At 46.2% G+C, this 27487-nt stretch overlaps 1 protein-coding gene across 1 annotated transcript; it reads right to left on the bottom strand.

Moving 5' to 3' along the window:
- Nucleotides 1-203: 203 nt before the first annotated feature.
- LOC149304660 (uncharacterized) lies at nucleotides 204-15205 on the bottom strand. Its single transcript, XM_089479095.1, has 6 exons — nucleotides 15118-15205; nucleotides 5483-5628; nucleotides 2814-2897; nucleotides 2091-2234; nucleotides 1439-1528; nucleotides 204-332 (listed from the first exon to the last, which is right to left on the bottom strand). Exons 1-6 carry the CDS (start codon nucleotides 15203-15205, stop codon nucleotides 204-206), a joined length of 681 nt encoding a protein of 226 aa, XP_089335221.1.
- Nucleotides 15206-27487: the final 12282 nt, after the last annotated feature.

Below are 27487 nucleotides of genomic sequence, written 5' to 3'. Positions count from 1 at the left end.
TGGGTTGGGGAGAGCTAACGGAAGAGGTGTCAAGTATTTTGCTTGACAGAGAATACGTTTGTTGAAAAAGGCCAGAGGATGTTCTTCTGCTCCTGGTTGGGATGCTGCTGGTTTTGGGTCAATGCGGCAAAGGACAAGGTGGCACTTGGGGGATCTTTGGGTGCAACAGGGAAGCAAAGCGTCTGGCCAAATCTAGGCCCAGCTCAGTTGGCTGGACGCTGGTGTTGGTGGTGTTGACCATGATGGTGGTGGAGGGGGCCGACTTGAGTCATATCCTTCAGCAGGCTGTAGATATTCAGTCCCACCGCTTCTTCGAGGCACTTGAGAGATTGCTAGGGAGGAAGAGAAAAGGAAAGGAAAGTGAGTGTGAAGCTTTGGTAGATTGGACTAAACCTTGATTCAGCCCAGAAGGTAGCCTCTGAGATCCACCCATGCTGGTCTTGGTGTGATTCGCATGCAGAACCCACTCTACAATTTAGCACTAATTTTTAAAGGAGTCCTGCAAAGTGAAGAACCTATTCTGGGGCAGAATTTCATGCTTTGGATAAAGCTCTGGCTAAAAGTGGTCTTATGGTCCCATTGGCACAGAAGCCACCAACCACCTCAAGGCTGTTGAAGGAGAAGGACATGGCGAAGATAAAGGCTATCCTGTGGTCTTTGTCCACAGCATCTGATAATCACAGATGGACTTCCACTGCATGTGGAGGTTCCATATCCCACAGCCAACTTATCAATATTGTCAGCCTTCCATATCCATGGATTCTGTCTCCACGAATTCCACCATCCACGGTTTGAAAATGCTTTAAAATATATTCCTAAAAGCAAACCTTAATTTTGCTATTTTAAATAAGGGATGCCATTTTACTCCACCTTTCTATATAATAAGACTTGAGCATCCACAGATTTTGGTATTCATGAACCAAACCCCAGCAAATATAGACGGCCAACTGTATATTCATTCCTCCTTTTTAAATCCTTTTATGAAGCAATGGCTACATTATGGCCACTAGCCATAATCTGCCATTGCTCAATGCAACCTCTTTAAGAGTATGTCTGAAATCCGTAGAAGAGGGTTTCTATGGAGGAAGTGGTTTATTTTATTTTAATTTCATTTCTTTTTTGTCCTCATTTGCAAAATGTTGGTCAGTGCATACCCTCCAACAGTTTCAATCTGTCTGTCCCAATTAATTCTTTGTCATTCCACTTTTCCAGCCGCTTTTAAAATGTCCCGGTTTCTTTCTCCTCCTCCTACCTCCATCCTCATCTTACTTCAGTTGCTGCAAACTGATGTCAAAGTGCAAAAAGTCACTCAAGTAGCCCTTCCCTGTAGTCTCAGGCAAAAGCAAACTGCTGCATCCTCTCCTAGCTTGTGTGTGCGTGTGTGTTCCTTGTTTATTTGTTGCTTGGCCACAAGTGTCCCTGTTTCCATCTTACTCACCTCAATGTTGCTGGTATTAAACCTCTGCAGCTCTTCTTTAAACCTTGGCAGGTAGCCAGACTCCTTATGGTGGGGAGGTTTATCTTGTATCTGCGCAGGAGAAGCAGGGGACAATGGGTTTTACACAGAGGTGCAAGCACAATGGTGCCAAATGTCTACTGAGGGTGGGACCCTTTCCCGTGACCAAGTTATAGCACTATGATCCCACTTTAACTGCCATTAATTCTGCATTGCGGCAGCTCCAAGTCCTGATTTCTTTTAGTGGCCAAACCACCCTGGTTATAGCCATTTGACCCCACTTAATTTCCATGGGATCTTAGGATTTGCTATTGGGAGCAGGGCTAGGACTCTAAATTCCTCATCAAACTACAAGTCCCAGGATTTTATAGGACGCAGCCACAACAGTTTAAGGTGTGACCGGAGCCTAGCGTGAAAGGGCCCAGTGTTACAAATAGGACATCAAAGAGGTTAGTAGAGTTGGCGCCAAGTCCCTCACAGGTCTTAAGTACCACTTGGATCTCCTTGTTTGAATTTGGGAGGTTTTGTGGGGGGTCAGGTGGGCATCACCCCATCTGTCCAAACGCTAGGGCCGGCCCTGGTTCGGTAAGGTGGGTAAAGAGAGAAATATTCTGCACTGAGCTTTTATACTCACACAGGTTTTGAGGTTTTCTCTGTAAGGCAGCAAGAAATCCAGGACCTGTGTGGTCTCTTTGCCGAAAGTGGGCTCACTCTGGTTTTGCAAGACAGGGATGAAGAGGTTCAGTTCCAGCTCCAGGGCTTCCAGCTTCTCCCATTTCTGCAAGGAGAGCAAGCAAGCGAAAAGGCAAGAAGGGAGGAGGAAGGAAAGAACGAAAAAGGAAGAAAAAAGAGAGATGTTTCAGGACCCGTTCTTTCATAGCTGTTCATAGCATAAGACGTTCCAGTAAAGTTTGCATTCAGAAAATGCGTGAATATGTGGAAATACATGAAACAAGTGTGTAAGTGAAAGAAAACAAACAAACATTTTGGACCATCTAGAGATGGTTTCCCTCTTTCAAAGGGGTGATATCCGCCACTCCATGAGAGAAATAATGCAGTTTAGTGCCACTTTAAGTGCCCTGGCTCCATCCTACAGGATTTGTATTTTTGTGTAGTTTTACCATGTTTGGCAGAGAAGGCTAAAGACCTTACAAAATGACAAATCCCAGGATTCTAGAGGTTGGAGCTACAGCACTTAAAAGTGGTGTCAAACTGTGTTATTTCTACAGTGTAGATACACACCAAACGCTATTGGGTAGAATCAAGGCTCACGGGAAACTTTGTCCCTTTGGACCTTCAAAAGAGGGCTGACTCCATCAGTCTTTGGGCTGATTTCCAATAAGTCTCCAGTACTTACTGTTAGGTTCTCCATTTTGGGTCGCTGGAGGTACTTCTCGGAGCAGTTGTTCCAGGGCTCCACCTCATTGAACCTCAAATCCTCCTGGAATGAGAAGAAGGAAGAACGAGAAGTTGCAAGAGATGTGCAATATTTGCCATGTTTCAAACAGGAACACTGTCAGTATCTCAATGCCGTACCCTCCAATATTTCACAGATGAAAACCAGAATGTGTGTGGCCAGGTAATCTGGTCAAGACGGCAAAAGTTATGAATGATGGACAATGCACAAGTGAGGAGAGGCTGCAGCAGTTGGCTTTTGCCTGATCTTGCAGGGAAGGTTATGACTCTGCCCTCTTCTTCTTTCCCTCTTGCTGAGTTCACTGAATGCAAACTAACTTTGCATTTTAAACTCTGTTTGCAGCAATTGAAGTGAGCTGAGGACAAAGGAGGAAGGGGAACCAGGATATTTTAAAGCAGCCGAAAAAAGTGGGATGGCAGAGGATTAACCCATATTGTCCCTGCCAAACCAGGACAACGGGAAGGTTTGCAGATAAGAAGCATCTTCAGAGATCTGGTGATTCTGTTGCCCTGTAAGGTATAATTGCACCAATTCTGTATGGTGAGAATGTCCAGTACATCATATTTCTCAAGGCTGTTCTCCGTCCGTACCCACAGCAATGTCTGAGAAATGGAGGCAAAAGTTAAAGGGTGGGTGGGTGGGTGGGTGGGTGGGGAGGCATTTTTCCATAGCAAAGAACAGGTTAATTCTCTTCTGCACCCCCAGTTTTCTGGCTGCTCCTTTGCTTAGCGTTCAGCCTCCCAACAAGATTGCATTTTGTCAAAGAGAGAATGGGCTTCCAGATGGATTGCGCTCATCTCTCAATGCGCACTTTGCCCCATTTGCCAGAACTGCCAGGAAAACAAAATCTTTATTTTATGTATTATTAAAGGATTTTTTTTGTAAAGGATAGAAAATGCAATAGAATGTTTCTATTCTACCATTCAGTACTCCAGTCTCCAAGGAGCCCTTGAGGATGCTTCCGGACTTTAAAAACAGTAAATAAAAAGACATATTCTTTGGCAATGCTGCCTGTGATGATGGGTGTTGTAGTCCAATCCACCAAGGAAGGAGAGAAGCTGGAATGCTATTGGTTAGCCCCAGCCCTGAATCTATTGCTGAATGGTGAGTCCACACTCAGGTAAATCCAGTGGATTTAATAAGGCTACTTGAAGAGATTCAACAGCTGGATACATTGTCTTGGGTTAAAACAGCACTAACAACTAATCTTTTCCTGCAGGTCTGTCCAAATGATTTTTTATATTGTGAGTTATAAAGCAAACATTGATTGTTTTCAATATGGGTTGGTTTTCTATGCTCTTTTAAGTGGTGTCATGTGTTTTTAAAGAGGTATTATGTGCCTCGATCCATAGGGAGAGGCAGGTAAGAAATAATAATAATGATATGATGATGGTAGAAATTCATTTGGGGGCTTTGTAAGTGGTCTTACGTCTGCAGGAAATAAAACGGAGCAGTTTCAAGACGTCCGTTTTCAGCAAGGGGATGCCATAACATTATTACGTAGGGGAGTAATGGGACTGATGCACAATGGGACTGATAAGCATTGCAGCCATTGTGCATCAGGACTTTCTGATGTGTATCAGATGCCCTTGCCCATGTTCCATTATGCATCTTTGCATACGCTGTCAGGGTTCTTAAGCTATGAGGTGAAGTATAGTGGGCCCTTTGATTCTGCTGGAGTTTGGTTCCAGGTGTTTAGTTACCCAAAACATAGCCTGGTCCCACCAGCACACCAGGTACCAACCCCTCTGAGGTATCACCTGGTGCGGTCCCCAGCCCCAGCATGCCCCTAATGATGCCCTTGGTTCCAGGACCCTCCTTGGATACCAAAATCCACGGACGGTCAAGTCCCATTGAATACAATGGCACAGCGATGTAATTGAGTCCAAGTCTTAAGTCTCTTCCTTCAAGTCTCAAGTTGAGTCTTAAGTCCTAGCAACTTACTTTCAAGTCGAGTCTGAAGTCTGTGAACCAACCTTTAACAGAAAAAAAGAGGCCTGCTGCATTTCCTGGAGGGAACAGCAAGTGTGTTTGGCAATGGGCTTGAGGTGGGGTTTGAGGTCTGCTTGGCATCTTATTTCCATGGCATATCAGAAGGAAGACTTCTCAAGCTTTTGGAAAGCTTTAGAAGGATCCTTCCGCCTCAAGCCCATTGCCTAACACATTTGCTGTTCCTTTCCGGGAAATGCACCCTGCGTTTGGGGATGGGATCTTGCCTGCTGCTCGAAGTGAATGGCACTAGCAAGTCAGGCACTAAAAATAATACAAGTCTCAAGTCAAGTTGGGTCAATGTGTCATTTTTGCCAAGGTAAGTCCAAGGCAAGCCATTGAAGCGACTTGAGCCCGACTTAAGTCCGAGTCAATTGACTTGAGTCTACAGCACTGCAATGGCGTAGTAAGATGTATATAAAGTGGCAAAATCAAGCTTTGCTTTCTGGATTTTTTTGGAATATTGTCAAGACATGGATGGTGGGATCTGTGGATGCAGGAGACATGGATACGGAGGCCTCACTGTATACATAAAGTTCCATAACATAGACCATGACCATGGCTTAATGAACAAGATGTAGGTCTATGTCTTTGGGTTTTCCTTTTCTCATCTTACTTACGTATTTGTTCCGGATCGTTCTGAAGGCCTCGCGGTGTTCGGGAGTTTTGGGAAGGTAGCACCTCCTCCTTGGAGCCCCATTGACGTCGTGGCTTTGCAGGAATATCATCACGACTATGGAAGCCAGAAGGCAGGGTCTGACAAAAGCTGAATCAGAGAGGATTGGAGGTAAGCAATAACGCTCGCCGTATCGTGACGTTGCTCCCGTGTGAAATTTCCCGAGAGCCTTGAAGCCAGCTTAGCGCTGGCATTGTTCTAGCCATTTGTAAAATGATGATTCAGCTGCCACCAGGGAAAGGATTATGATGTTTCTGGTGTCTCCTGGAATATAAGACGATCAAGCTGAGCTCTGTTGGATCAGGCCATTTCACCTGATATCTTCCTTTCTCTCCAACAGGAGCCCAGCTTGATGTTTCTGGATATAAAGGCAAATAACCATCTCTTGTACTTGCAGGGAATATGTGTGTGACCTTTTTGGACTACAGCCCCCATAATCCCCCAGCTAGCATAGCTGCCAAGGAAGGCCATATCTCGCTGCCACTCACACCGGATGACCAGAGGTGCTCCTCCTGGGTGACCAAAGGAAGACAAGGCGCCGAAATATAAAAGCTAAAGGAGAAAACAAAAGCTAAAAACACTTGTATAAATAGACGTTCATGCTTCTCAGTGATGCTCAAAATGGAAATGTAGAACATACCCTGGAAAAGGAGAATGTCTGGTGACCCTGTCCTCCTTTTCCTGCCCTACATTTCAACCGTCTGTCCAGGTGGAATTCCAAAATGTCCTCCATTTTGATCATGACTAAGAAGCATGTGTCTACATTTATATTTGTGTTTTCAGCTTGTGTTTTTGGCATGCCTTTCATTTTTCTTGAATGCCCTACATTTTGGGTCACTCTGCCGCCACAGCAAGCCCCCAAACTTCCATTTTCCTCTACAGGCCTTCTCAAAATGGCAACGGGAAAAATTTCTGGCCTCCATTTTGAGAGGGACTCTGCAGCGCAAAATGGATGCATTTGGGGCTAGGGTTCTGATGTGTTTGTGGGGATGAATCATGGTATTTTTACAAATTTGAGGGGGCTTTCTATGTGGGTTTCAGGACCAAAAAGATACGTTATTTGGACTGTCCCTGCCAAATGGCCGTGGCTGGAGAGTCTGTCGTTTGCAAGCAGAGTGTTTGCTTCCTGCCTATTGATAGGAAAAGAATGCCAACATAGATTGACGTTATCTGACCCAGACAGTCCAATCTCTCTCTTCTGAAGACAAATTCAACAGCCTTCCTTTCTTCCATGCGCCCTGCCTGCTGATAATGGCATTGAAGGAAGAAACAACAACAGCCGCTGCCCATGTGTTGACTTGGTGTCTTTCTTGGCAGTGCCAGGGGTTTTGGAGGAGGCAAGAAACAGGTCAAGCATGTCATCCTTGGTTTCTGACTCCCTCCAAAGCCATTTTGGGTTGTGTTGGGTGCCCAGCTGCAAATGCATATGCTTTCTAATTGCACTAGCAACCGATTTCCCTCAGCTTTGCATCTCTGGCCTTTAAGGCTCCCGAAAGGCCCCGAATTATGGCACCACTCTGCCACTGTGTTGTTCCAAGTTAAACAAATTGGCTTTGTTGAAACCGTGCCATCCAGACTTGCACAGATGCAAACCAAGCAACATCAGAGTGTGGTCAAGAAGGCTAAAGTAATGAATGAGGGAAAACACATAAGTGAGGAGAGGCTGCCGCAGTTTGCTTTTGCCTGAGCCAACTGGGAAGGGGCAGGATTCTGCACTCTCCTCTCCCTCCTAGAGTTAACTGTGTGCAAACTATTTTGCACTTTGAACTCAGTTTGCAGGAGCTGAATTAAGCTCAGGAGAAAGGAGTGCAATGAGAGGAGACATGGAGAGAGAAGAGGGGAGGAATCTTGTCCTTCCCAGTCAGTTGAGGCAAAAGCAAACTGCTGCAGCATCTCCTGGACAGTCTCTTAACTTTTGCCATCTTGCCCGCACTCCAAATCCTGACCACAGATCATAGTCCAATGCTCAAACCACTATGCCATGCTGGCTCTATAGGACTGGTTCATCAAAATGCTGCTCAGCTTTCCTGGCATCTTAAGCCCCATAATCCCCAGCCAAGGAGGGTAAAGGGGAGTTGGAGGGAGAGGCATCCAGGGCCCCGGAGTAATCCAGTTTGCAGAGAGGCGGTGAAGGGACAGAAATCCTCGCCGTTACTAATTAATACCAAGCGAGAGGGATGACTCTGCTCACCTTCGGCGCGCTAATGAAATTGGCAGCGTGTCTTGCATTGTTGCGGCGTTTAATGGAGCTTGGCGGACATTTTGATAATGGAAAATAAAAGGAGGGGAGGTGGGAGTTTTGATGAGTGACTACCCAGCATTTGGATTGGGTTTTTTCTAGGACGGTAGCATTGAAGGGCTCCACAGATAGACAGGGTGGTTAGAAGGGTAATAAAAGAGGCAGGGGGCTACCCAACAGAGTCAGCTTGGCTATAGGTTGTTGGAATCTACTTCTTTGACCTAAGATGGGTAAGAAGCTTGCATCTATAGCTGGTCTCCATCCATTTTCCCTCCTGGTTTAAAAGCTCTTGTCTCTGGAGGACATTTCCAGGGATAGTTGTGTTGGCCATATAGCAAAGTACTTGCCTTGGTGAAGAAGCCAATGGAGCTTTGAAAGCTTGCGACATGCATTTTGGTTGGCCAATAAAGATACTGTGGATTTTGGACATTATTCCCTTCTCTGGAATTATGCTGATGCTGTTTATTCAGGATGTAAAGAATTGGAATTTGTATACAGGGGAGAAAAATACCCCAAAGGCACCAGATCTTGCCTCATCGTGGAGGCTAAGTAGGGTCAGCCCTGGTTAATACTTGGATGGGAAACTGCCAAGGAGTCTCTGGTGCTGGGGGCTGTATTTCAGAGGAAGGAACTGGCTTAAAACCACCTCTGAGGATTCCTTCCCTAAGAAAACCCTAGGAAATTAATGGTGCCGCCATATGTCAAGCTGCGACTTGAATGCACACATCTACGCACAAGGAATTGTGATGTTTCTCCCATCAAGTGGGCTTTGACCGGGTGTCGTCAGGTTTCCAAAATAACCGCAACGGACCATCAAACTTCATGACTTTCACGACTGACAGCCTGGAAGCTGCTATTGACAACTTTGTGTCCTGCTGAGTTACCAAATGGAAGTATTGATCCCAGTTTGTTCAGCCGTGCCTTCCTCTGCAAAATTAACATATCTTCCACATTCATAAATGAAGCGACGCACACCTTTTTTGCCTTTGTGAAGGGCCTCCGCACCTTAAAATACAGGGTTTGGGGGGCATCTCATTCCATCTGGATAAAAAGAAAAGCTTTCCAACCCTCAAATAAGAGTCAGCCCATAGGACAAGGGACACCTGCCAGTCCTGTAAGGAATAATATTGCTGTCCCTCAAATAAGGGATATTCCTTATTATACTTAGGGACACTTGACAACGTGAGCTTCAACTTATGGAGACCCCATGAAGGAGCCACCCTCAGGAACAGTGGACGGGGAGGATGGGAGTTGTAGTATGGTGGCACCTGGAGGGCCACATCTGTGCAAAAAAGGAGCTGCAGATGCATAGAAATTTCCCCTGTTGGTCTTGTATTGCTGCTGTTGTTTTGAATGGTGTGGCTAAGCATGGCTTGTGAGCAATGGGGCAGGTAGGGCAGGGTTCCCTTGTACTGGGTTCAGGACAGGACAAGAGGGGATGATGCGCCCAGCAATACATGGTGAGCATTTAGCTAGGCGCATTTGTGTGAAGGATCTGGAGGGAGAAGGGATCAGAGGCAAGCAGGTCCAGAAGAAGACGTCTTCTTGCCCCCCACAGCCATGAGCTAATCCTAAAGTCTTCCCTCAATAAAGATGTGGACGATAGGAGTTGCAGTCCAATGCATCTGGAGCCACCAGCTCCTCCAGAGATGTATACAGCTCCCTTTCTTTTGTAACTGGCCTCCAAATATCACTTTGGGATGCTGATTCTATGAATCGGACGAGGAACGTAACCTAACATTGGACATCTAGCAAAACTCCTCATTCTGCTGGAGCTTTCCTATAAAGCACTGAGAGAAGGAGGCCCTTCAGAGAGGAGAAATAGTCATTCTTTTCTTGACGGAAGCAATGAGTAATTTTAGCAATTTTCTCCCGGCTTCAGGCGAGCGTTTTGAAAACCTTGCCCAGTTTTCAAAGACCATTTGCAGGTGGAGACGTATTCAATGCAAAATTCACATATGGGCATTGTATTAGGAAACAGGAATACTATTTTTCTGCAGAGGAAAGAATGGCTTCTGTACACAAATATTATTTTCTTACGCTGAAAATAATTATCTCTGCAGAAAACAGCTTTCTAGTCTATTCAGGTCATTTTGAATTTTGATCCTGTTTTCTGGGGTATTAGCTACTCCTCTTAATTTGGTGTCATCTGCAAATTTGATGCCCCCAATTGTGTCCTCCAAGCCATTGATAAAGATGTTGAGTAACGCTGGCCTCAGGACAGAGTCCTGTGGGACCCCACTGGTCACTTCCCTCCAGGATGAAAAGGAGCCATTGTTGAGTCCAAATGTCTAGAAGAGCAAATGTTCAGATTTGCACTAAACAAGCCCGCTCCCTTCCTTTCAACAGCCAGAAATTTTCTCCACTGCTATCTGAGTCTCCATCCCCATTTGTATAACAGAAAACCCATGGCACCTCGTCCGATTTTTTAGTGTCAAGGAAGAATAATGGCTCTCCACTTCTCTTGTGACAGCCCTTTAGAAATCTGAAGAGTATCATTAAATGGCCTCAGCGCATAATCTTCTTTCCCCTAAGCTGAACATTGCCTTGGTGGTTGCTTCAGCCTATTCTTCCTAACAGCTTGCAGGCTCAAACTCTTGATCCTGTTGGATGCTCTCCTCTGACCTGCATCTGATTTTCCTCCAAATTCCTTAAAACATAGCACAATTTACGAAGGGGAGAGCAGGGACTCCAGCTGGGAAATGCCACAGAGGGCAGCCATATTAATCCATGCGCATCTTCTGTGGAACAGCCCTGCAGCGTTCCCAAATCCCAGAGGTGTACTGGGCAGTTTGACAAGCAAGGGCTGGACTTCTTTTAGGGATGTAGGTATGTTCAAGTCATGCTGGCAATGCAGAGCCAAAAAGTCACCACTGCACAACAGATGCATTCTGCTGATATATTGTGCTTTGCAAGTTGTGCTTGACATGTTTTGGTTGTACATCCTATATTGTGCATTGTGGCTGTGCATCCTGCATTTTGGATTGTGGTTCCCCACGCATTGCGGTTGTGCAGCCTACATTTTGTGCTGCAGTTGTGCATCCTATATTTTGTATTGTGGTTATGCATTGGGGCTGTGTATCCTATATTTTGCACTGTGGTTGCACACCAAGCATTGCTGATATGCATTCTATACTTTGCATTGCGGTTGTACATCCTATACTTTGCATTGGGGTTGCACATCGTGCGTTGCGGATACATATCCCATCATTGGTATTGCGCTTGCACATCATGCCATAGGTCAGAAACGACTTGCAGGCACACAACAACAACAACTTTTTTTGCTATTACTTTTATCATTCCAGTTCCATTTCTGGGGGAAATTAATTTTGCGGGACTACAACACCTATATTCCCCCGGCCAGCATAGCTTTCCCTCCCTCCCTTGTAGAGCAACAATGGGAATCAAGTGGCCCTCCAGTCGCTCCAGAGGGTATTAAACTGCAACTGCCAGGCTTCCTCACCAGTTCCTATGGCATCTGGAGGGTGATGGGATTTCCAAATACATTGTGGAAGACTGAGCTATGTGGATAATCCCAGCTCTTGGAAAAGTTACTTTTAGGGGACTTCAGCTCCCAGAATCCCCCCCAAAGCATCTTTCCCTAGCTCTGCCCAGTCCTAACCCTGATCTCATTCCTTTCAGAAGAAGGTACTTGGTTAGAAGTCTCCCTTGGCTGGCAGGTGCATTGATGCAAGTCGCTTTGACCAGAAATGGCAGGCTGACATTAATGCGCCTTTCCCTTGAGGTGCCGCCCTGTGTGTATCGCCAAGCCGGCTAATTGTAGTATTACCGCCGCGAGGCAAAACTCCGATAAATAAAATATCGGAAGGAACGCTGGGTTTTGAGAAGTGCCCAAAGATAATTACTTTGACTTGGCATTACTTGCTCATCCAGGAACCATTTGTCACTGTTTGAGGCTTCAATTATTTCTCTGTAACTACTTTGCATGGGGGAGTTGAGTAATTGGCCAATTAGCATGCACCATCTTGGCTCCAGAAATGGGGTGCTTTGGCAGGAAGCGTGCTTTTGGGGATGTGGGGAGACATTGGGGAGTTGATCTCCCTGACCTCCCTTAAGCATCCTTCTTATTTTGAAGGAGAAGGTGTAATGGCACATCATAGGTAGGCTGGGTTGGGGATGGCACAGGAAAAGGGGGGCACAGGTTGGCAGTGGATTGATCTGGATACAATCCTAGAGTTGGAAGAGACCCCAAGGGCCATCCAGTCAAACCCTATTCTGCCATGCAGGAATACACTATCAAAACACCCCTGACGGGTGGTCATCCACCCTCTGTTTAAAAACCTCCAAAGAAGGAGATTCCACCCCACTTTTGAACAGCTCTGACCATCAGGAAATTCTTCCTAAGGTTGAGATGGAATCTCTTTTCCTGTAATTCGCATCCATTGCTCCATTGTGACCTGTTCTCTGAAGCAGCAGAAAACAAGCTTGCTCCATCCTCAATATGACATCCCTTCAAATACTTAAACAGGGCTCTCATATCACCTCTTAACCTTCTCCAGGTTAAACATACCCAACTCTCTAAGTCACTCCTCCTAGGGCTTTATGCTTTCCAGACCCTTCCCCATTTTGGTGGCCTTCCTCTGGAAGATCTCTTCCAACTCTTCACTCACATGGAAGCCAAGAGCTGTCCAGGAGCTCAGCGCGCTCCTGGAAGAAAGCTGAGCATGGACTCACTGCATATTCAGGCACATAGTCTCTTTCCTTTTCCCACGTCCTCTTTTTTGCCTTTCTCAATTATGCACAGGCTTTTTTATAGTCAATTAATTAAATTAATTAACGGTGGCATATGTCTGCCTGTGAATAAACACTAATGCAAATTTGCTAGCTGTCCAAATAAATGCTCTCTGAATGCAAGAAGCAAGCTTGACAAGATGAGGCTCCTGTCTCCTCTCCCTCCACTTTTCTGGGGGAAGAAAACCTTTGAGAAGGGAGAATCCCACCAGGCCAGCTTCCACCTTGAGCGGAACAGCTCCAGCCCCAGGTTTTACCAGTTTGCTCAGAAGCATCCTTCCACAATTTCCACTTAAAGATACTAACAAAAAGTAACAAGAGGAAATCAAGCTACTGTATTGGTAGGGCAAGGGAGCCTTTCTAGTTAACATCCAAAGAGCATCTAATGCAATGGCTTCATTAGGGGAGTGCAGGGGGTACAAACCACACTGGGTGACACCCGAGATGGGCACAGCTTCTGGGCAAGCAAGAAAGGACATTGCATCCCTTTCTCCTTTGCCCAGCAACCACAACATTCCCTTCCATCTGGTCCTCAGCATGGTTGCAACCACACCGGACCCCTGGGGCTGGGTCACTGCCCCTCTGCCACCATCTCCCAGGATGCCACTGATCTAATGCACTGATTCCCAAACTTTGGTCCTTCCGATGTTTTGGACTTCAGCTCCCAGCATTCCTGACTGATGACCAAGCTGGCTGGGGCTTCTGGGAGCTGAAGTCCAAAACACCTGGAGGACTAAAGTTTGGAAATCCCTGATCTAATGGCATTTTAGGTGCTGATTTGCTAGGAGAGAGACAGTGTGGCATAGTGGTTTGAGCATAGGACCCTTATGAGAAGGGGGTTCAATTCCTCATCTTGCCATGGAAACCTGCTGGGTGACCCAGAAAACCCCAAGCTAGGTTCCACCGTAAGTCAGAAACAATTTGAAGGCACACAGCAACAACAACAACAAATGGCAAGTTGCTAGAAATTTCCCAAGCTCTCTGCACCTTCTTATTCATCCTAAATCTCATCCAAGTCAAAATCAACACAGCGGGCATTGCCAGAAGTTACTTTTCAAGCAGTGCTACAGTTAAGGATGACAGCTTTTCACATACTATAGAAAGCAATAGGAATGAAGGCTTTTTAAAAAAATAGCTTGCCAAGCTTTGAGTCCCTCTGAAACGCTCCAAATCATCCTGTAGCATCCTTTTTACTTTAGGAAGAAAGAAGGATGGATGGATCCTGGATCTTGTCTCTGTGGCTGCAAGGGAGCGACCCAATTGGTCCCATCCACCCTGTAAGGAAGGCTAGGCAACTTGTGGCCTTCTAAGGTATTGGACAACAACTCCCATCAGCCTTAGCCAACATAAGCAATTGGAGAGGGATGCTGTAAGTTGCAGTCCAAGATCACTTGGAGATCCAGAAGCATCTCTCACCCCTGTCTATTAGGGTTGCCTTGAATGTACAACTCCAACAATTCCTCAATTCCTACTTTTGCACTTAGAACCCGGTTTGCAGCAACTGAGGACAAAGGAGGAGGAGGAGGAGAGAAAGCGGGACATTTTAAAAGCAGCTGAAAAAGTGAAATGGCAGAAGATTAATGCCAAAAGGGCCCTGAAGCATCACAGCCAAGCAAGAAGGGTTTCATACCTATGGTCATTTTTGTCGTTGTTTCTGCAGCAAGACTTCTTGGGTTTTTGTCGGGCCAAAGGCTTCTTTCCTGTCTGGTGGAGATGGTCGATGTATTCTGGATGGCCCAGGTCCCCCATTTTTATACCACTTTCTGAGCTTTCCATTTGTAATGTAATGAAAATAAAAATGCCTAAAACTTCTGCCGGGGCAAATGGAAGGGATTCTCCTGTCATGAGGTTTGGAAAGCGGAGGGAGGGAAAAGGAAAGTGGCACCGCTCAGGTGTGCAAGAAGGCAGGTTGGAAGAGGAATTCCCAAGCGGTGATGAAACACCTGGCAGAAGGTGATGTCATGCACGCAGTGCGAAACTATGCCCTCGGTCAGAGGTGGGACTGGAGGTGTGTCCAGCCGTGCGCACTGCCTTCCGCACTTTCCTGGCACAAAGAGCCATTGGGGGTCAGAGACGGACAGTGTTCGGGGGCCAGGATTTCTCAGGTCTGGGCCTTTGGGTGAGTGGGAAAGGAGTTTGGTTGGGGACTTCCTTCTCCAGACTGTACTCTGGTTTGTGACCTGTTCTGAAAGAGACCTGGTTTTGTTGAAGGCTTTGTTTTGTTTTCGTTCTTCCAGAAGATGAGATTGTGGAACTTCTTTGCATGTCATGGTGGTCAGGGAAGCCACAGGCACCTTTGGTGGGGATGTTACTCAGCAAGGAATAACTAAGCAGGGCTAGGTATGGTAGACTATTTCTGTTTTCTATTTTTTTTTTAGTCGCCCCTGTCTAGGCTCTGTCGGATTTTAGATTAGTTTCTCTCTCTGCCTCATCTTTTCTCCTCCTTTCCTTCCTCCTTTCATTTTCTGATCATAGAATTATATGGTTGGAAGGGACCTCAGCAGTCATCTGTTCCAACCCATTGCCAACCCACTCCTAGAGAAGTGTCCATCTCATCTCTGTTTGAATATCTGCAAGGAAGATCTTACCTGCAAATTTTAATTCCCTTTTTACCACCCCCCTCCTGCATTTTATTCCTTCTCTCTGAAACGCAGCACCTTGTTTCTGTAACAGCATCTTCTTCTACTCATTTCTGCCTTTCCACTTTTAAAGTTTTAAATATTTTAAAATCAAAATATTGCTTTTGAACTAATTTGGAAAAGCGGTATATAAATAAACATTATTATTATTATTATTAAAGTGGCTTTTAAATAGCTCCCAGTCTTGCACCTTTTTAAATGGCTTTCAGTTGATTGTTGCGTTTTGACCATTTCTTTCTACCAAAGTATTTGTGCGCTTGTTTGTGTGCGTCCTGCATTTGTTTTACGTTTTGTGAGCTGCCTTGAGTCACTTTGGGGGAAAGGTGGGCTATAAGTTAATAATAATAATAATAATAATAATAATAATAATAATAATAATTGTATGCTGGTGAAACTTTGTGCTCCGACTGAATATGATCTTGATCTGAATCTTTGTGTGGATCCAGCTTTTTGCCTTTTTAAATGATTTCAGTGGTTTGACTTCTTTTACTTTTTTAAATGGTAGTCATTCTGCAGTTAGTATAATTTAAGGACCCAGGTTAACTCTCCCTTATCTGGATTCTGAAATTTAAAACATCCCCCAGACCAAAACTATTTTCATGGGTGGTTGAGACAGTGACACCTTTGCTTTCTGACAGTTCAGTGTACACTTTGTTTCCTGCACACGATTCTTAAAAATATTGTGTATAAAATTGCCTTTCTGGCTGTGTGAATATGGTGTATATGAAATATAAATGGATTTGGGTTTAGACTCGGGTCCAGTCTCAAAGATGGCTATTACTAAAGGGACCCAGGTGCCCTGCCAGTCCTGCCTCCTGGACCTTGTCCTGTTTTCCTGCCTTGTTGTCCTTTGCTGCAAGCTGCCTTATCTTTGCCTGCCTCCTGGGCTTTCTTCTCATCACATTGAAGCTCCAGGGATCGAACTGTTGATTCCCAGGCAGGACACACTAGTCATTTATTACCATCTCTTGTCTGCATCATTTCCAGTCCTGGCTGGCTTTTGTCTCCAGACCCTGGAAGGAATCTCTTCAGGGGGAGTTCTCAGGCAGATCATATCTCCCCAAGCGTCGAAGGTTTATTTGGGCCTCGTAAAGGCCAAGGAGGGCTACAAATGGCCCTTTTCAGATGGCTATCCCTTCTGCCTCCTATATGAACCCTGCCTCCCTGGCTTCAGTGGCACTCAGCCTCAACGGTTCGGCCATTGGTTCAATGAAACCAGGGAATGAGGTTGGTGAGTCCAAAGATCAAAAGGGAGATTTGCAGTTTTGACATGGCACATGGGCTGACGGAGATAACCATCTTTTGAACAAGAAAGGTTTACAGAAAGGAGTAAATATATTTGATGCAATCCTGCACATGTACACCAATGGTGTTTTTGCTGGAGTCCTTTTGTAGACATACCTATGTGTGACTCTCAGTTATGTATGCATATATTTTCTACCATACTTCAGCCACATTAGAAGATGTGTATGATTTCTAGTATGATTCACTAGAAAAGGCAATAATGCTTGGTGAGGTAGAAGGGGATAGGAAAGGAGGAAGACTGCATTCCAGGTGGATAGATTCAGTTAAGGAGGACACAGCTCTGAGTCTGCAGGATCTGACCAGAGTTGCTGAGAATAAGATGTCTTGGAGAAGTCTCATTCACAGAGTCGCCATGGGTCAATGTCAACCTAAAGGTAGCTAAACTCACCACCAACAAATGAAAACATGTACTGTAACATACAATTAAGCCTCCATATCCATGGATTCTTTATCCACAGATTCAAACATCTGCGACTTGAAAAATATACATTTCAAAAACTGACCCACGATTTTGCTATTTTATATAAGGGACACCATTTCCCTACACCAGTTGTATTTAATGAGACTTGAGCATCCACGGATTATGGTATCCATGAGAGGTCCTGGAACCAAACCCAGCCAAACCAAGGGCCCATGTATATTATGATGGAAGAAATAGTTCATCGCTCATCATTATATCTCTATGAATAAATATCTCAGTCATTAGTCCTCCCCAGAGAGGGTTCCATGAGTGACTATGTTCTGGTGACAGACACCTTGAAGGAAAGGCTGTCTTGGGTGCGAGAGAGCGTGGGTGTTGATGGTTTTCTTATGGCAGACACCAGGAGCGGGAGAGACTTTGGAGTGGCAGGTCTTGTGTGCTCTTGGCGTCTGTGACTTGGGAAGAGGTGGGAGGCCTGTCTTGATGGTCCTGGGCCCCAGGGTACCTTCTAGAGACTCACAGATAATAAAAGAGACAGGAAGCCTTTCTTGCACCGCTGTGATGCATCCTTGGGGCATTCTGTCTCTGCCTGATTTGTGCAGCATCCTTTTTATTTTGCAGTAGTTCATCTCTCTTCAGTGAAATAAAAAATAAGACATGTATGTATTTTTCTGGTTCTAGCAGAGGTTGGGACAGGGGAATGCAAAGGTGTGGGATGCACCAGGGGACACCCAAAGTGGGGGTGACACTCTGTTGTTGTGTGCCTTCAAGTTGTTTCTGGCTTATGGTGATCCTAAGGTGAACCTATCATGGGGTTTTCTTGGCCAGATTTGTCCAGGGGAGGTTTGCCCTTGCCTTCCCCTATGGCTGGGAGAATGTGACTTGCCCAATGAGTTTCTGTGGTTGAGGAGGGATTCGAACCCTCATCTCAAACCACTCCAGCACACACTGGCTCATTGAATGATAAACACGCAAAAGGGAGGAAGGCTGGTGCAAAGGTTGCCTTCCTTCCTGCTCTGTCTGCCTGCTCAGCGGTGGCACCAGACACAGAACTGGGTGGTTGTTGTTCGACTGCAGCTGGTGTGCATTCAGAAAGCAGAATCTGTCTGCTGCGGTTGACTGGGGTTCCCCAGACAGGGCCACTTCCTCTGAGAGCAGACGCTGCAAGAATTGCTGAGCTGGATCAGGTGGAAGGTCACTTGCCCAAACTCAGCGCCTTTGCCATGGCTTCCTGACAGCAAGCTGATGTGTGTTGTGTGCCTTCAAGTCATTTCCGACTTATGGTAACCCTAAGGTGGACCTTTCATGGGGCTTTTTTGCATGTTTTGTTCAAAGAGGGTTTGCCATGGCCTTCCTCTGAGGCTGAGAGAGTGCGACATGCCCAAAGTCACCCAGTGGGTTTGATGGCCAAGTGGGGAATGATATCCTGGTCTCCAGAGTCATAGTCCAACACTCAAACCACTATAGGCCTTCACAAATGAACGTAGTAACCTGTAGGCTGTCCCTGGTTAAGATCTGACATTTGGCTGTCTGCATTCTTTGCTGTGTGAGAGTTTATGGACTCGAGACAGATCTCTGTGTGGTGATCTGTGTGGTGTGTGCTCTGTGTTAGACCATGGAAGCCCACTGCGCTCAGACTTAAGGGAAAGGCCATGGCAAACCTCCTCTGAACAAATCTTGCCAAGAAAACCCCACGAGAGTTTCCCCATATGTTGGAAAGCACACAATAGTTGATGTAGAGAGAGGTTTGCCCATTAGGTGGTGCCAGAACACACTGCGACTGAGTCTGCCCAGGACAAACCAGTAAGTCCAGAAAAGTTAGTGGAGTCACCTTTATTGGGATTGGCCCAAACATGACAAAAGTCGGCTGCGCAAGCTTTTGTGTTCCACAGGTCTCTTCCACAGGGACATTTGGTTTTTTACAGGATAAGGGAAGAAACAACAAAAGTCTTCATCCAGCCTGCCCTCCTGCCAAAATTGTGCTAGTTTAAGAATGGAAGCATACAGGTTTGGCATCATCTCCTATCACACTTTCCCCCACTTTGGCAATCAATGGTTGTGTAATGTGCACTGCTAAATGCCATTCTCTGTGGCACGGGGCTGCTGCATGCACATTCATGCAAAAACCCTGCACTTCCGGGACGGTGGTGGGGGAGTGTTCGCAGCTGCCAAAGGCCTCCTGAAATTCACGGTGTCACCGCACTCCTCTGGCGCTGTGTGCGCACAATGCAGCAATGAAGGAGCACCATATAGGCACGGCGCCATGGCTGTTGCGCCCTTTCCAGGGTACAAAAAGAAGCGGCTTTTTGCAGCTCCTTTTTGTGCCCTGGAAAGGCCAGATTGGGGCTGCGGCATGTGGTTGCTACAGCCCTGATCTGGCTGAAAAAGGTGCGGCTATGTGTAGAGCCCCTAAGTAAACTGAAGTCAATGCTTTCCTTGGGCATTTGGCCCGAACACCAAGTGGTTTTCAGATATTTCCTGATTGTCATGAATTTCGACTCCCCCTTGTTGCTGTTGCGAGAACCTGCCACACTAAACCATGGCCTTTTCCCTCAGCCATGCGGGCTGACTTTCCAGCCGCCGACCCAGCAATGCCTCCATGCTGCCTGCTTCCTTCTCCCAGGCCCCACTCCTGCCCACATGCTCTGCCTCTGTTCCTTCCTCCTCCTTGCTTTGCACATTGTTTCGGCTAATGCAGAAGAAGCCATTGCAGCTGATTTATGGCATTAACTGGAGGAAGAGGGGATGGATTTGAGTTTTGCCCATCAGCTCAGAAGAGCAGAGATGGATGAGGTGGGAGTTGTGGTCTTGGAGGGTGGGTGGGTTGGAGAGACTGCGATGGGTCTTGACAGCTGCCCATGGAAGTCATCTGCAGAATCCAGGCTCCTACACTGCTGTGTCTCCAGTGCAGCCCTTAAGGGAGGAGAAGAGCCGGGAAGAGAGAGAGAAGGGACTCAGAACTGCTGACATGGACTCTTATCTCTTTGCACCCCTCCCAAGCCATGCGCAGAGACCAGAAACACAAATCCCTTTAACACCATGCAATTTCTTTCCCAAATCCTGTGGGACTCATTGTACTCCAGTTCTCAGCCTTCCTAACCTGGGGTGAAATGAACTTTTCATGTCCCACTTTACAAGAGCGGAAGAACCGCATGGCAGCAAAGCGATAGTGTGATATAGACTCCAACTGTCCCGGTTTTGGCAGGGAAGGTCCCAAATCATCCTCTATCTTCCCACTTTTTCACCTGCTTCTCAAATGTCCTGGTTTGTCTCTTCTCACTTTCCCTCCCTTTCTTGTGGAATCCTGGGGTTTGTAGCTTTGAGAGGTACAAATTCTCTAGTGCAATGCTCCTCGCGCATATTTGAGCAATTCTTTCTTACTAATGTGCTTCTTCCAGCAGTTTGTTTCTTCCTAATGTGCCACAGGCTGATCTCATATTTCTGCCAATTGGCTGCAATTTTTTCCTTCTTTCTTGGAAACTTTGGAAGAGCTTTTTTTTTTAAAGTCTTGGAAACACAGAGCAGCATCCAGAGTCTCATGACCTGCCCTCTCCAACAATCCCGATTTGACAGAGACGGTCCTAATACACTCTTCCTTTTGCAGCTGCTTTTAAATTGTCACATAGAAGATGGAGCAAGCTTGTTTTCTTCGGAACCAGAGACTAGAGGACAAACCAATGGATTCCGATGACAAGAAAAGAGATTCCACCTAAACATCTCGAAGAACTTGTTGACTGTAAGAGCTGATTGACAGAAGAATAGACTGCTTTAGAGGTGGAGGACTCTCCTTCTTTGGAGGTCTTTAAACAGGCTGAATGAACACCAGGGACATTATTAGGGGATGTGGGTGCAAGCCAGACCAGGTCACAATCTCAAAGGGTGGGTGACACCACTGCTCCCCAAATATCTGCCTTAGTTGACTTTTTATTTTTGACGTAGTGGTTTAAGTGTTGGTCTAGGACTCTGGAGACCAGGGTTCGAATCCTGGCTCGGCTGTGTAAACCCACTGAGTGCCCTTGGCCAAGTCACACTCTCTCAGCCTCAGAGGATGGCAATGGCAAACTCCTTCGGAAGAAACTTGCCGAGAAAACCCTATGACAGGTTTGCCTTAGCATATGTCGAACAGGACTTGAAGGCCCACAACAACAACAACAACAACAACAACAACAACAACAACAGATGTTTTATGTCACAGCTGTTACCATTACATTCAGTGATGTGTGGAAACTATGATTTATGAGTAACATCAGTACAAAAAAAATTACCAAGCATTCTGTATGGTGTGAGATGGGAAGAGGTCAATGGGGTGTGTATGGCACTATGAATTATCAAACCAGGTGACACCAACCCTAGTGATGCCACTGATGGGCACTTTGCAGGAGTGCTGTAGCTGTGTATTCCTGCATAGCAAGGGGTTAGACTAAATTGCCTTTGTCACTCCTTCCAGCTCCATGAGTCCTTGTTTCTAGGATCTGGCAGATTTCATCTGCCTTTCCTTGCCACTGCTGAGCAAAAGCGCAACCGACAGATTTCTGGCTGAATTTTCCACGCCTTGCGTGCCTACTTTTGGAGTCTCTACCTGAAGCCTTCTCTGCCGCACCTCCTCTTTGCTCTGCCTTTAATGACTCCACAATTGCCTGTCTCCCATCTGCTGGAAGCCTGAAGGGTTCATTTGGCTAAAGATACCCTTGTGCAAAATGCAATGGAGCTGCAACATGTTATCAGCGGCTGAAAAGAGGCCTTGGGGGCTGATGCAGGGTGCAAAATGGTGGAAGAGGGTTGGAAGGGCTGACAGTTCAACCAGAACTTAGATTGTTTCCATTTTGAGGGGGACTATGGCTCCCAGAATCCCCCAACGCTCCATGGCCAGTGAATTTGGGGAAGTGTTGTCCAAACATTCAGGGATTTTTAGTGGAAAAAAGGAGCTTCTGCAACTATGCTGGACCTCAGTTGTATTGTTAGTCCTGACTACTGTGTTCTCTTATAGAGGTTTGTTGTTGTTGTTGTTGTTGTTGTGTGCCTTCAAGTTGTTTCCACCTTATGACAACCCTAAGACAAAGCTGTCATGGAAAGATTTGTCCAGAGGGGATTTACCTTTGCCATCCTCTGAGGCTGAGAGAGTGTGACTTTCCCAAGGTCACCCCGTGGGTTTCATGGCTGAACTGAGAATCGAATCCTGGACTGGAACCACTATTTGGTTCCATTGCATACCCTCCATCTCTCCTGATTTGACAGGAACAGCCCTGGTGAATCCTCTGCTATCTCACTTTTCCAGCAGCTTTTGAAATGTCTCTGATTTCTCTCTCCCCCTTTCGCTTTCCCTCTTTGTCCTCATCTGACTTCAGTTGCTGCATGAGTTTAAGGTGCAAAAATAGTTGCTACTCCATGTACAAAAAAGGGGTAGATGAAAAGAGTGGTCAGAATATTGCCCTTCCCAGTTAGCTCAGGCAAAAGCAAACTGCTGCAGCCACTTGCATCCCCGGTTTTCATCTATGAAATGATGGATGGCTTGATACAAGCTGATGCTTGTAACATTGTGCATCCGGTCACACAAACTTGCCAGGACTGTGTAGCACAATATGAAGACATAACTCTGCAAGTGGAGACTTATGGTATCTGACCGCATGTCGAGTTGCAGCCTGTGTTTCTCCCCCTCCTTCCCATGCCTTGCGATTTAGCTGCTAACCCCCCAAGAATGGCATTTCTAACAACTTCCACCATATTTTTTAAAAAACGAGAGCTTCAAAGGCAAACGTAAAGAGGCGCATTTAAGCCTGCCCTAAAGCCATTGTTTCTGCTGTGCAAAAGCCTCTCTTCAGAACCATGATCTGTCCTGGAAGTGGTGTCTAGGGGAATATTTTTTGGGGTGGAGAGAAAGGAAGGGCTGCATACTGCTTTGGGAGAATAATTTCCATTTATACGAATACTGAGAGGCAGCGTGGGGCAGTGGTTTCAGGGTTGAGCAAACCCCCCGGGAAGGCCAGGGTTCAGCCAGGGAAGCCCACTGGGTGATCATAGGCAAGTCACACTCTCTCAGCCTCAGAGGAAGGCAAACCTTCTCTGAAGAAATCTGACCAAGGAAAAATCCTAGAATAGAGTCTGCATAAGTCAGAGCTGACTTGAAGATACTGGGAGCCAGCATGTTTTACTGGTTTAAGTGTTGGACTACGACTCCAGGAGACTAGTTTTGGTTAGATTCAGTCCTGGGAACCCATGGGGAGCCTTTTGCTTGGTTAGGCAAAACAACACACCCACACACACACACACCCCAGTACACAGAGCAGTAAGAAACAGACAGACGTTGCAACAAAATGGTATTTGCTGGAATCCTGGGGCCATCAGTATACATAGTATTTATTTTCATTTCTTTAAAAACCAAATAAACTATAAAAGAGCCCAGCCAAAGGCATATAATCTAATTTGGAGGAGGAAGAGGAAGAAGGAGGAGGTGGAAGAAGAAGAAGAAGAAGAGGAAAAGGTGGAGGAAGAAGAGGAGGAAGAGGCAGAGGAGGAAGAGGTGGAAGAAGAGCAAGAAGAAAAAGAGGTGGCGGAAGAAAGGAGGAGGAAGTGGAAGGAGGAAGGGGAGGAGGAAGAGAAAGAACAAGTGGATGAAAAGGCAGATGAAGACATGGAAGAGGAGGAGGAAGGATAAAGAAGTGGAAAAAGAAAGGAGGAGGGAGAATAGGAGAAGAAGCACAAGAAGGAAAGGAAAAGGACAGAGAAGAGAAATAGTAATTATATTAATACTATTAATACTACTGTGACTGATGATGATGATGCTTGCGCATTGCACCTTCAGCAAAGGCACCCAGCCATTGACCTGCCTTGTGCAACATTGCTATACTGCTGGGGGGTTGCCTAGTGCTGGTGCGGCATTTCTCCGCATGGGGATGTATTTACATTATGCTGAGGGGATGCTGGATTGCAGGCTGGGCTTGGCGCGTTTTCGGAATCAAGCTGCACATCTGTGAACACACATCTTTCTCCCCCGCCCCTTTCAAAATAATAATTGAAACCTGCATCCCTCCTCAGGTGTGCATGGCTTTAGGAGTCTATAACTTCGCCATGACCTCCCACCTCTCCTGCAGTTGCAGCGCACTCCTGTGGCTTGTGGCCTGTGTGCCTGCGTGCAAAGCGCAAACGATAAAGCCAATGTGACCTTTGAAAGTCCTCCTCCTTCTCCGGCAATTATCACACGGTAGATTGCCATGTGGTATTTGATAAACACAGCGGATCCTGTGCTATGTTCATTAATGAGCAACCGCAGAGCAGCAATTGCAGGTGAAGGGAAGACATTGAGAGACGCAACGGAACAGAGGGGCCCAGAGGGTCGATCCTTATCTGGCTTTCTATACCAGGCCTTTGGAGCATGATCTTGTGTCTCCAAACCCAGGAGGGAACAAAGCAAGGTAGCCTTTGCCAGATTAGCCGTGCCCTTTAGAAAAAGAGGTGGGGAGAGAAAGAGAATGCTAGCAACCACTGGGAAACCGCTTTTGCAATTTTGTATGCTGTTTTGCAAAAGAGATGCAAAATGCATTTCCTTCCAAACTGCATTTTGTACGCCGTTCAAAATTCCAGGGATGGGACAAGGCTGCAAGCGAGGGATGGAAAGCGCATTCATCATATTTGTTTCCAGGTCAAAATGTGGGGCTGAGAGCCTACATCACGAATCTGTAGCTATTGGGCATGTCACACGCTGTCAGCCTTATGGGAAGGCAAGCGCAAACCTCCTTTGAACAAAAGCCTTGCCAAGAAAACTCCACAATAGGATTGCCTTTGGGTCTCCATAAGTGGGAAATGACTGGAAGGCATACAACAACAACAATAACAACAACAAGCTACATTGAAGAAATCCAGTGAAACCCAGTTAGTGAATTGTGATGTGCACCCAAGCGCTGGCAAGAGTGCTCCATGGTATATCAGGAACTTCTGATGTGCAGCAGACAAATCTGATTCACATCAAGCACTTTTGGTGCACACTGAGCATACATTGTTGTTCTGTGCCACTTCCTAGCCAGTGTCAGGATATACATTGGGAAACATCCCCGATGGATAGTTTTTTGTGGGTTTTTCAGGCTATGTGGCCATGTTCTAGAAGAGTTTATTCCTTATTCGACCACATACCCCGAAAAACCCACAAAAAACTATGCATGCCGGCCATGAAAGCCTTCGTCTTCACATCCCTGATGGACATCTGTATCCATGGGTGCATCAGTCCCTCCACTCACTAGCATTGCACAACAGATGCCTTGTACATTGTAATGTCATGGCGGCCCCCAGGGGAATGTGGACATGGCAAAACGTTGTTGTTGCTGTGTGTCTCCAAGTCGCTTCTGACTTACAGTGACCCTAAGGTGGACCTTGCATGGGGATTTCTTGGCAGGATTTGTTCAGAGGAGGTTTTCCAGTGTTTTTTGTTTTCCTGAGGTTGAGAGAGTGTGAGTTGACCAAGGTCACCCAATGGGTTTTGTGGCCAACCTGATACCCAGAGTCATAGTCCGACTTTGAAACCACTACGCAAAACTACTCAATTCAGTTCATGCATATATAAGGCCATTTATGAAGTTGTAAGCCCCAACACCTGTTTCCTTGCACAGAAAAACACAGTTTTCTTCAGGGGAAACCATTTTCTGCACAGAAAACACCCTTTTCTTTGCAGGAAACATTTATTTTCCCCTACCTAAAAACCCACGTGTTCTGCAACATGTCAGAACATTCAGATCTGGTGAGAGAATGGAATACTAGAAGGGAATATTTGTCATAGTGGTGGCCCCCTTTCTGCATATGAGGATGTGATAGTCAAGGATGTGAATCCCTCCTGCAAAGTCAGTTGCTGAGTCTCGAGGGAGAATCACCGCAGGCGTCTGATGCTGACCCACTTGGCTGCTTTTTTAGTTCCAGCATCAAGCACTAAATCACCTTCCTTGGTTGTTGCGGCTGCCCAAGGAGCTCCGCACGATTCCAATAAAGTGGCACCTGTCTAAAGCACCTATTCTCGCGCCGAAGATTGCTTTGGAAGCCTGACTCCTTTCCCTATTCTTTGCCACTGAAGGCTTTTCACCACCCATTGTATTCCACAATGGCCCTGTTCTCTGCTGATTTAAAAGCCAAGAGGTGAGAGACAGTTCTTTTGGTGGAGGGTATATTACAGAGAGAAAGAACAGAGTGAAAGAGAGAGAGAGAGAAATGTAATTGCCCTGCAATGTTATCAGCCATTTCAAAGCCACCTCACTGACTGCAGCAGTTTATGAAATGGCTGGTTATGTGCTGTGTAGTGCATGGACACATATGCGCACACATCTCTATGCACATTTGTCTAGGCACACCCTTGAACCAAGGTGCAACGGTTGCTCCCAGCTCTGCAGTCTTGCTTCGAGAAACGTGGAAAGAGAATGTGCCCAAAGTTAGCTTTTCAGACTGCTACTCCCATAGCTGTCTGAGGATTATGGAAGCTGCAATCCAGGAAAAAAAAGTCATTTTTCCTCCTGCAAGTATCAGAAATGCACTTGGGAAAAAGACAAAGGATTCCACCGGCTGTCAATATGCTTCTGGTCTAAATTCAAGGTCCTGGTAATGTCATTTAAAAGACCTAAATGGCTGGGGACCTTGATATTTGAAGGAGCGCCTCTCCATATATGCACCTGTCTGAGGTTTATAGTCCGCTGGATGGGTCTTCCTCTGTCTGCTATCAGTCAGATTGATATGCCATGTGAAGAAATGGAAGTGGGCCTTCTTTGTGGGGTAAAAATAAACCATTATTATTATTAGTAGTATTATTATTATTATGGTGACCCTATCATGGGATTTTCTTGGCAAGATTTGTGCGGCGTAGTGGTTACAATGCCAGACAATGCCACTGGGCTGGGTCTGAATCCTTAAATGCACCCAAAACGGAGTGACCTTTGGATCAGCTTCCAAGCTAGCCTGCTTCTCCATAGAGTAAAGACTTTCTCTGAGCCTGTGCAGAGTCCATTGCCTTTTCCGCCCCTCCTTTGTCCAGCCAAAATCCAGGCTGCGTTTCTGCTCCGTGTCCCACTTGCCTCTCCTGGGCGAACTGCTGAGTGAAGCTATTAAGGCCCTTCCATTTTCCGACACGCCAAATGGCTGCTGGGCTGCTTCTCCTTCCCCAGTGCCTTCCTAATTTATTCCAAGAGAGTACAGGGGAGGAAAAAATAAAGTGGAGAGGAACAGAAGGGAAGGAGGAGAAAGCAAGAAATGGGGAAAGGAGGAGGTAGCATCATCATCACCATCATCCACCTTTGCATCTGTACCGCTGGCCTAAGATCCCACCGAGGCGAAATGCCCCGATTAATTCCGTTGATGAATTCCAGAACGATTTCAGATTGTGTTTTCTAGCTGACTGAAAAGGAAGGTTAAAAGCAAAGTGATTGGAGCGACTCGGTTTGTTTTCCCCCTCCTGCGCCAGACTTCACTCTCATTCTCTTCCTCTCTCTGACATTTCAGGTGGAAAACGAAGAAGAAGGAAAAGTAGATGACGGCTTTGACAGATTAAAAGCTTGCCATGGGGCTTTCCTTGCGGTCGGTGGAAGGGGATGGAGGCCCACCCAACGCAACTTGCTCCGAGTTTGGCCA

This window comes from Sceloporus occidentalis, unplaced genomic scaffold (assembly GCF_023333645.1).
Source record: "Sceloporus occidentalis isolate IW3139 unplaced genomic scaffold, rSceOcc1.0.p SCAF_13, whole genome shotgun sequence".
In the NCBI taxonomy this organism is placed as follows: Eukaryota; Metazoa; Chordata; class Lepidosauria; order Squamata; family Phrynosomatidae; genus Sceloporus; species Sceloporus occidentalis.
This window is presented reverse-complemented; position numbering and strand designations above follow the sequence as displayed.

Excerpts from the sequence above, each read along its gene's own strand:
- LOC149304660 (XM_089479095.1), bottom strand. The coding sequence starts at position 15,205 with ATGCTGTTACAGAAACAAGGTGCTGCGTTTCAGAGAGAAGGAATAAAA. Across the intron at positions 2,235-2,813 it reads CCAAAATGGAGAACCTAACA|AAATGGGAGAAGCTGGAAGC; the intron begins GTAAGTACTGGA and ends CTCTCCTTGCAG. Across the intron at positions 333-1,438 it reads TTAATACCAGCAACATTGAG|CAATCTCTCAAGTGCCTCGA; the intron begins GTGAGTAAGATG and ends CTTCCTCCCTAG.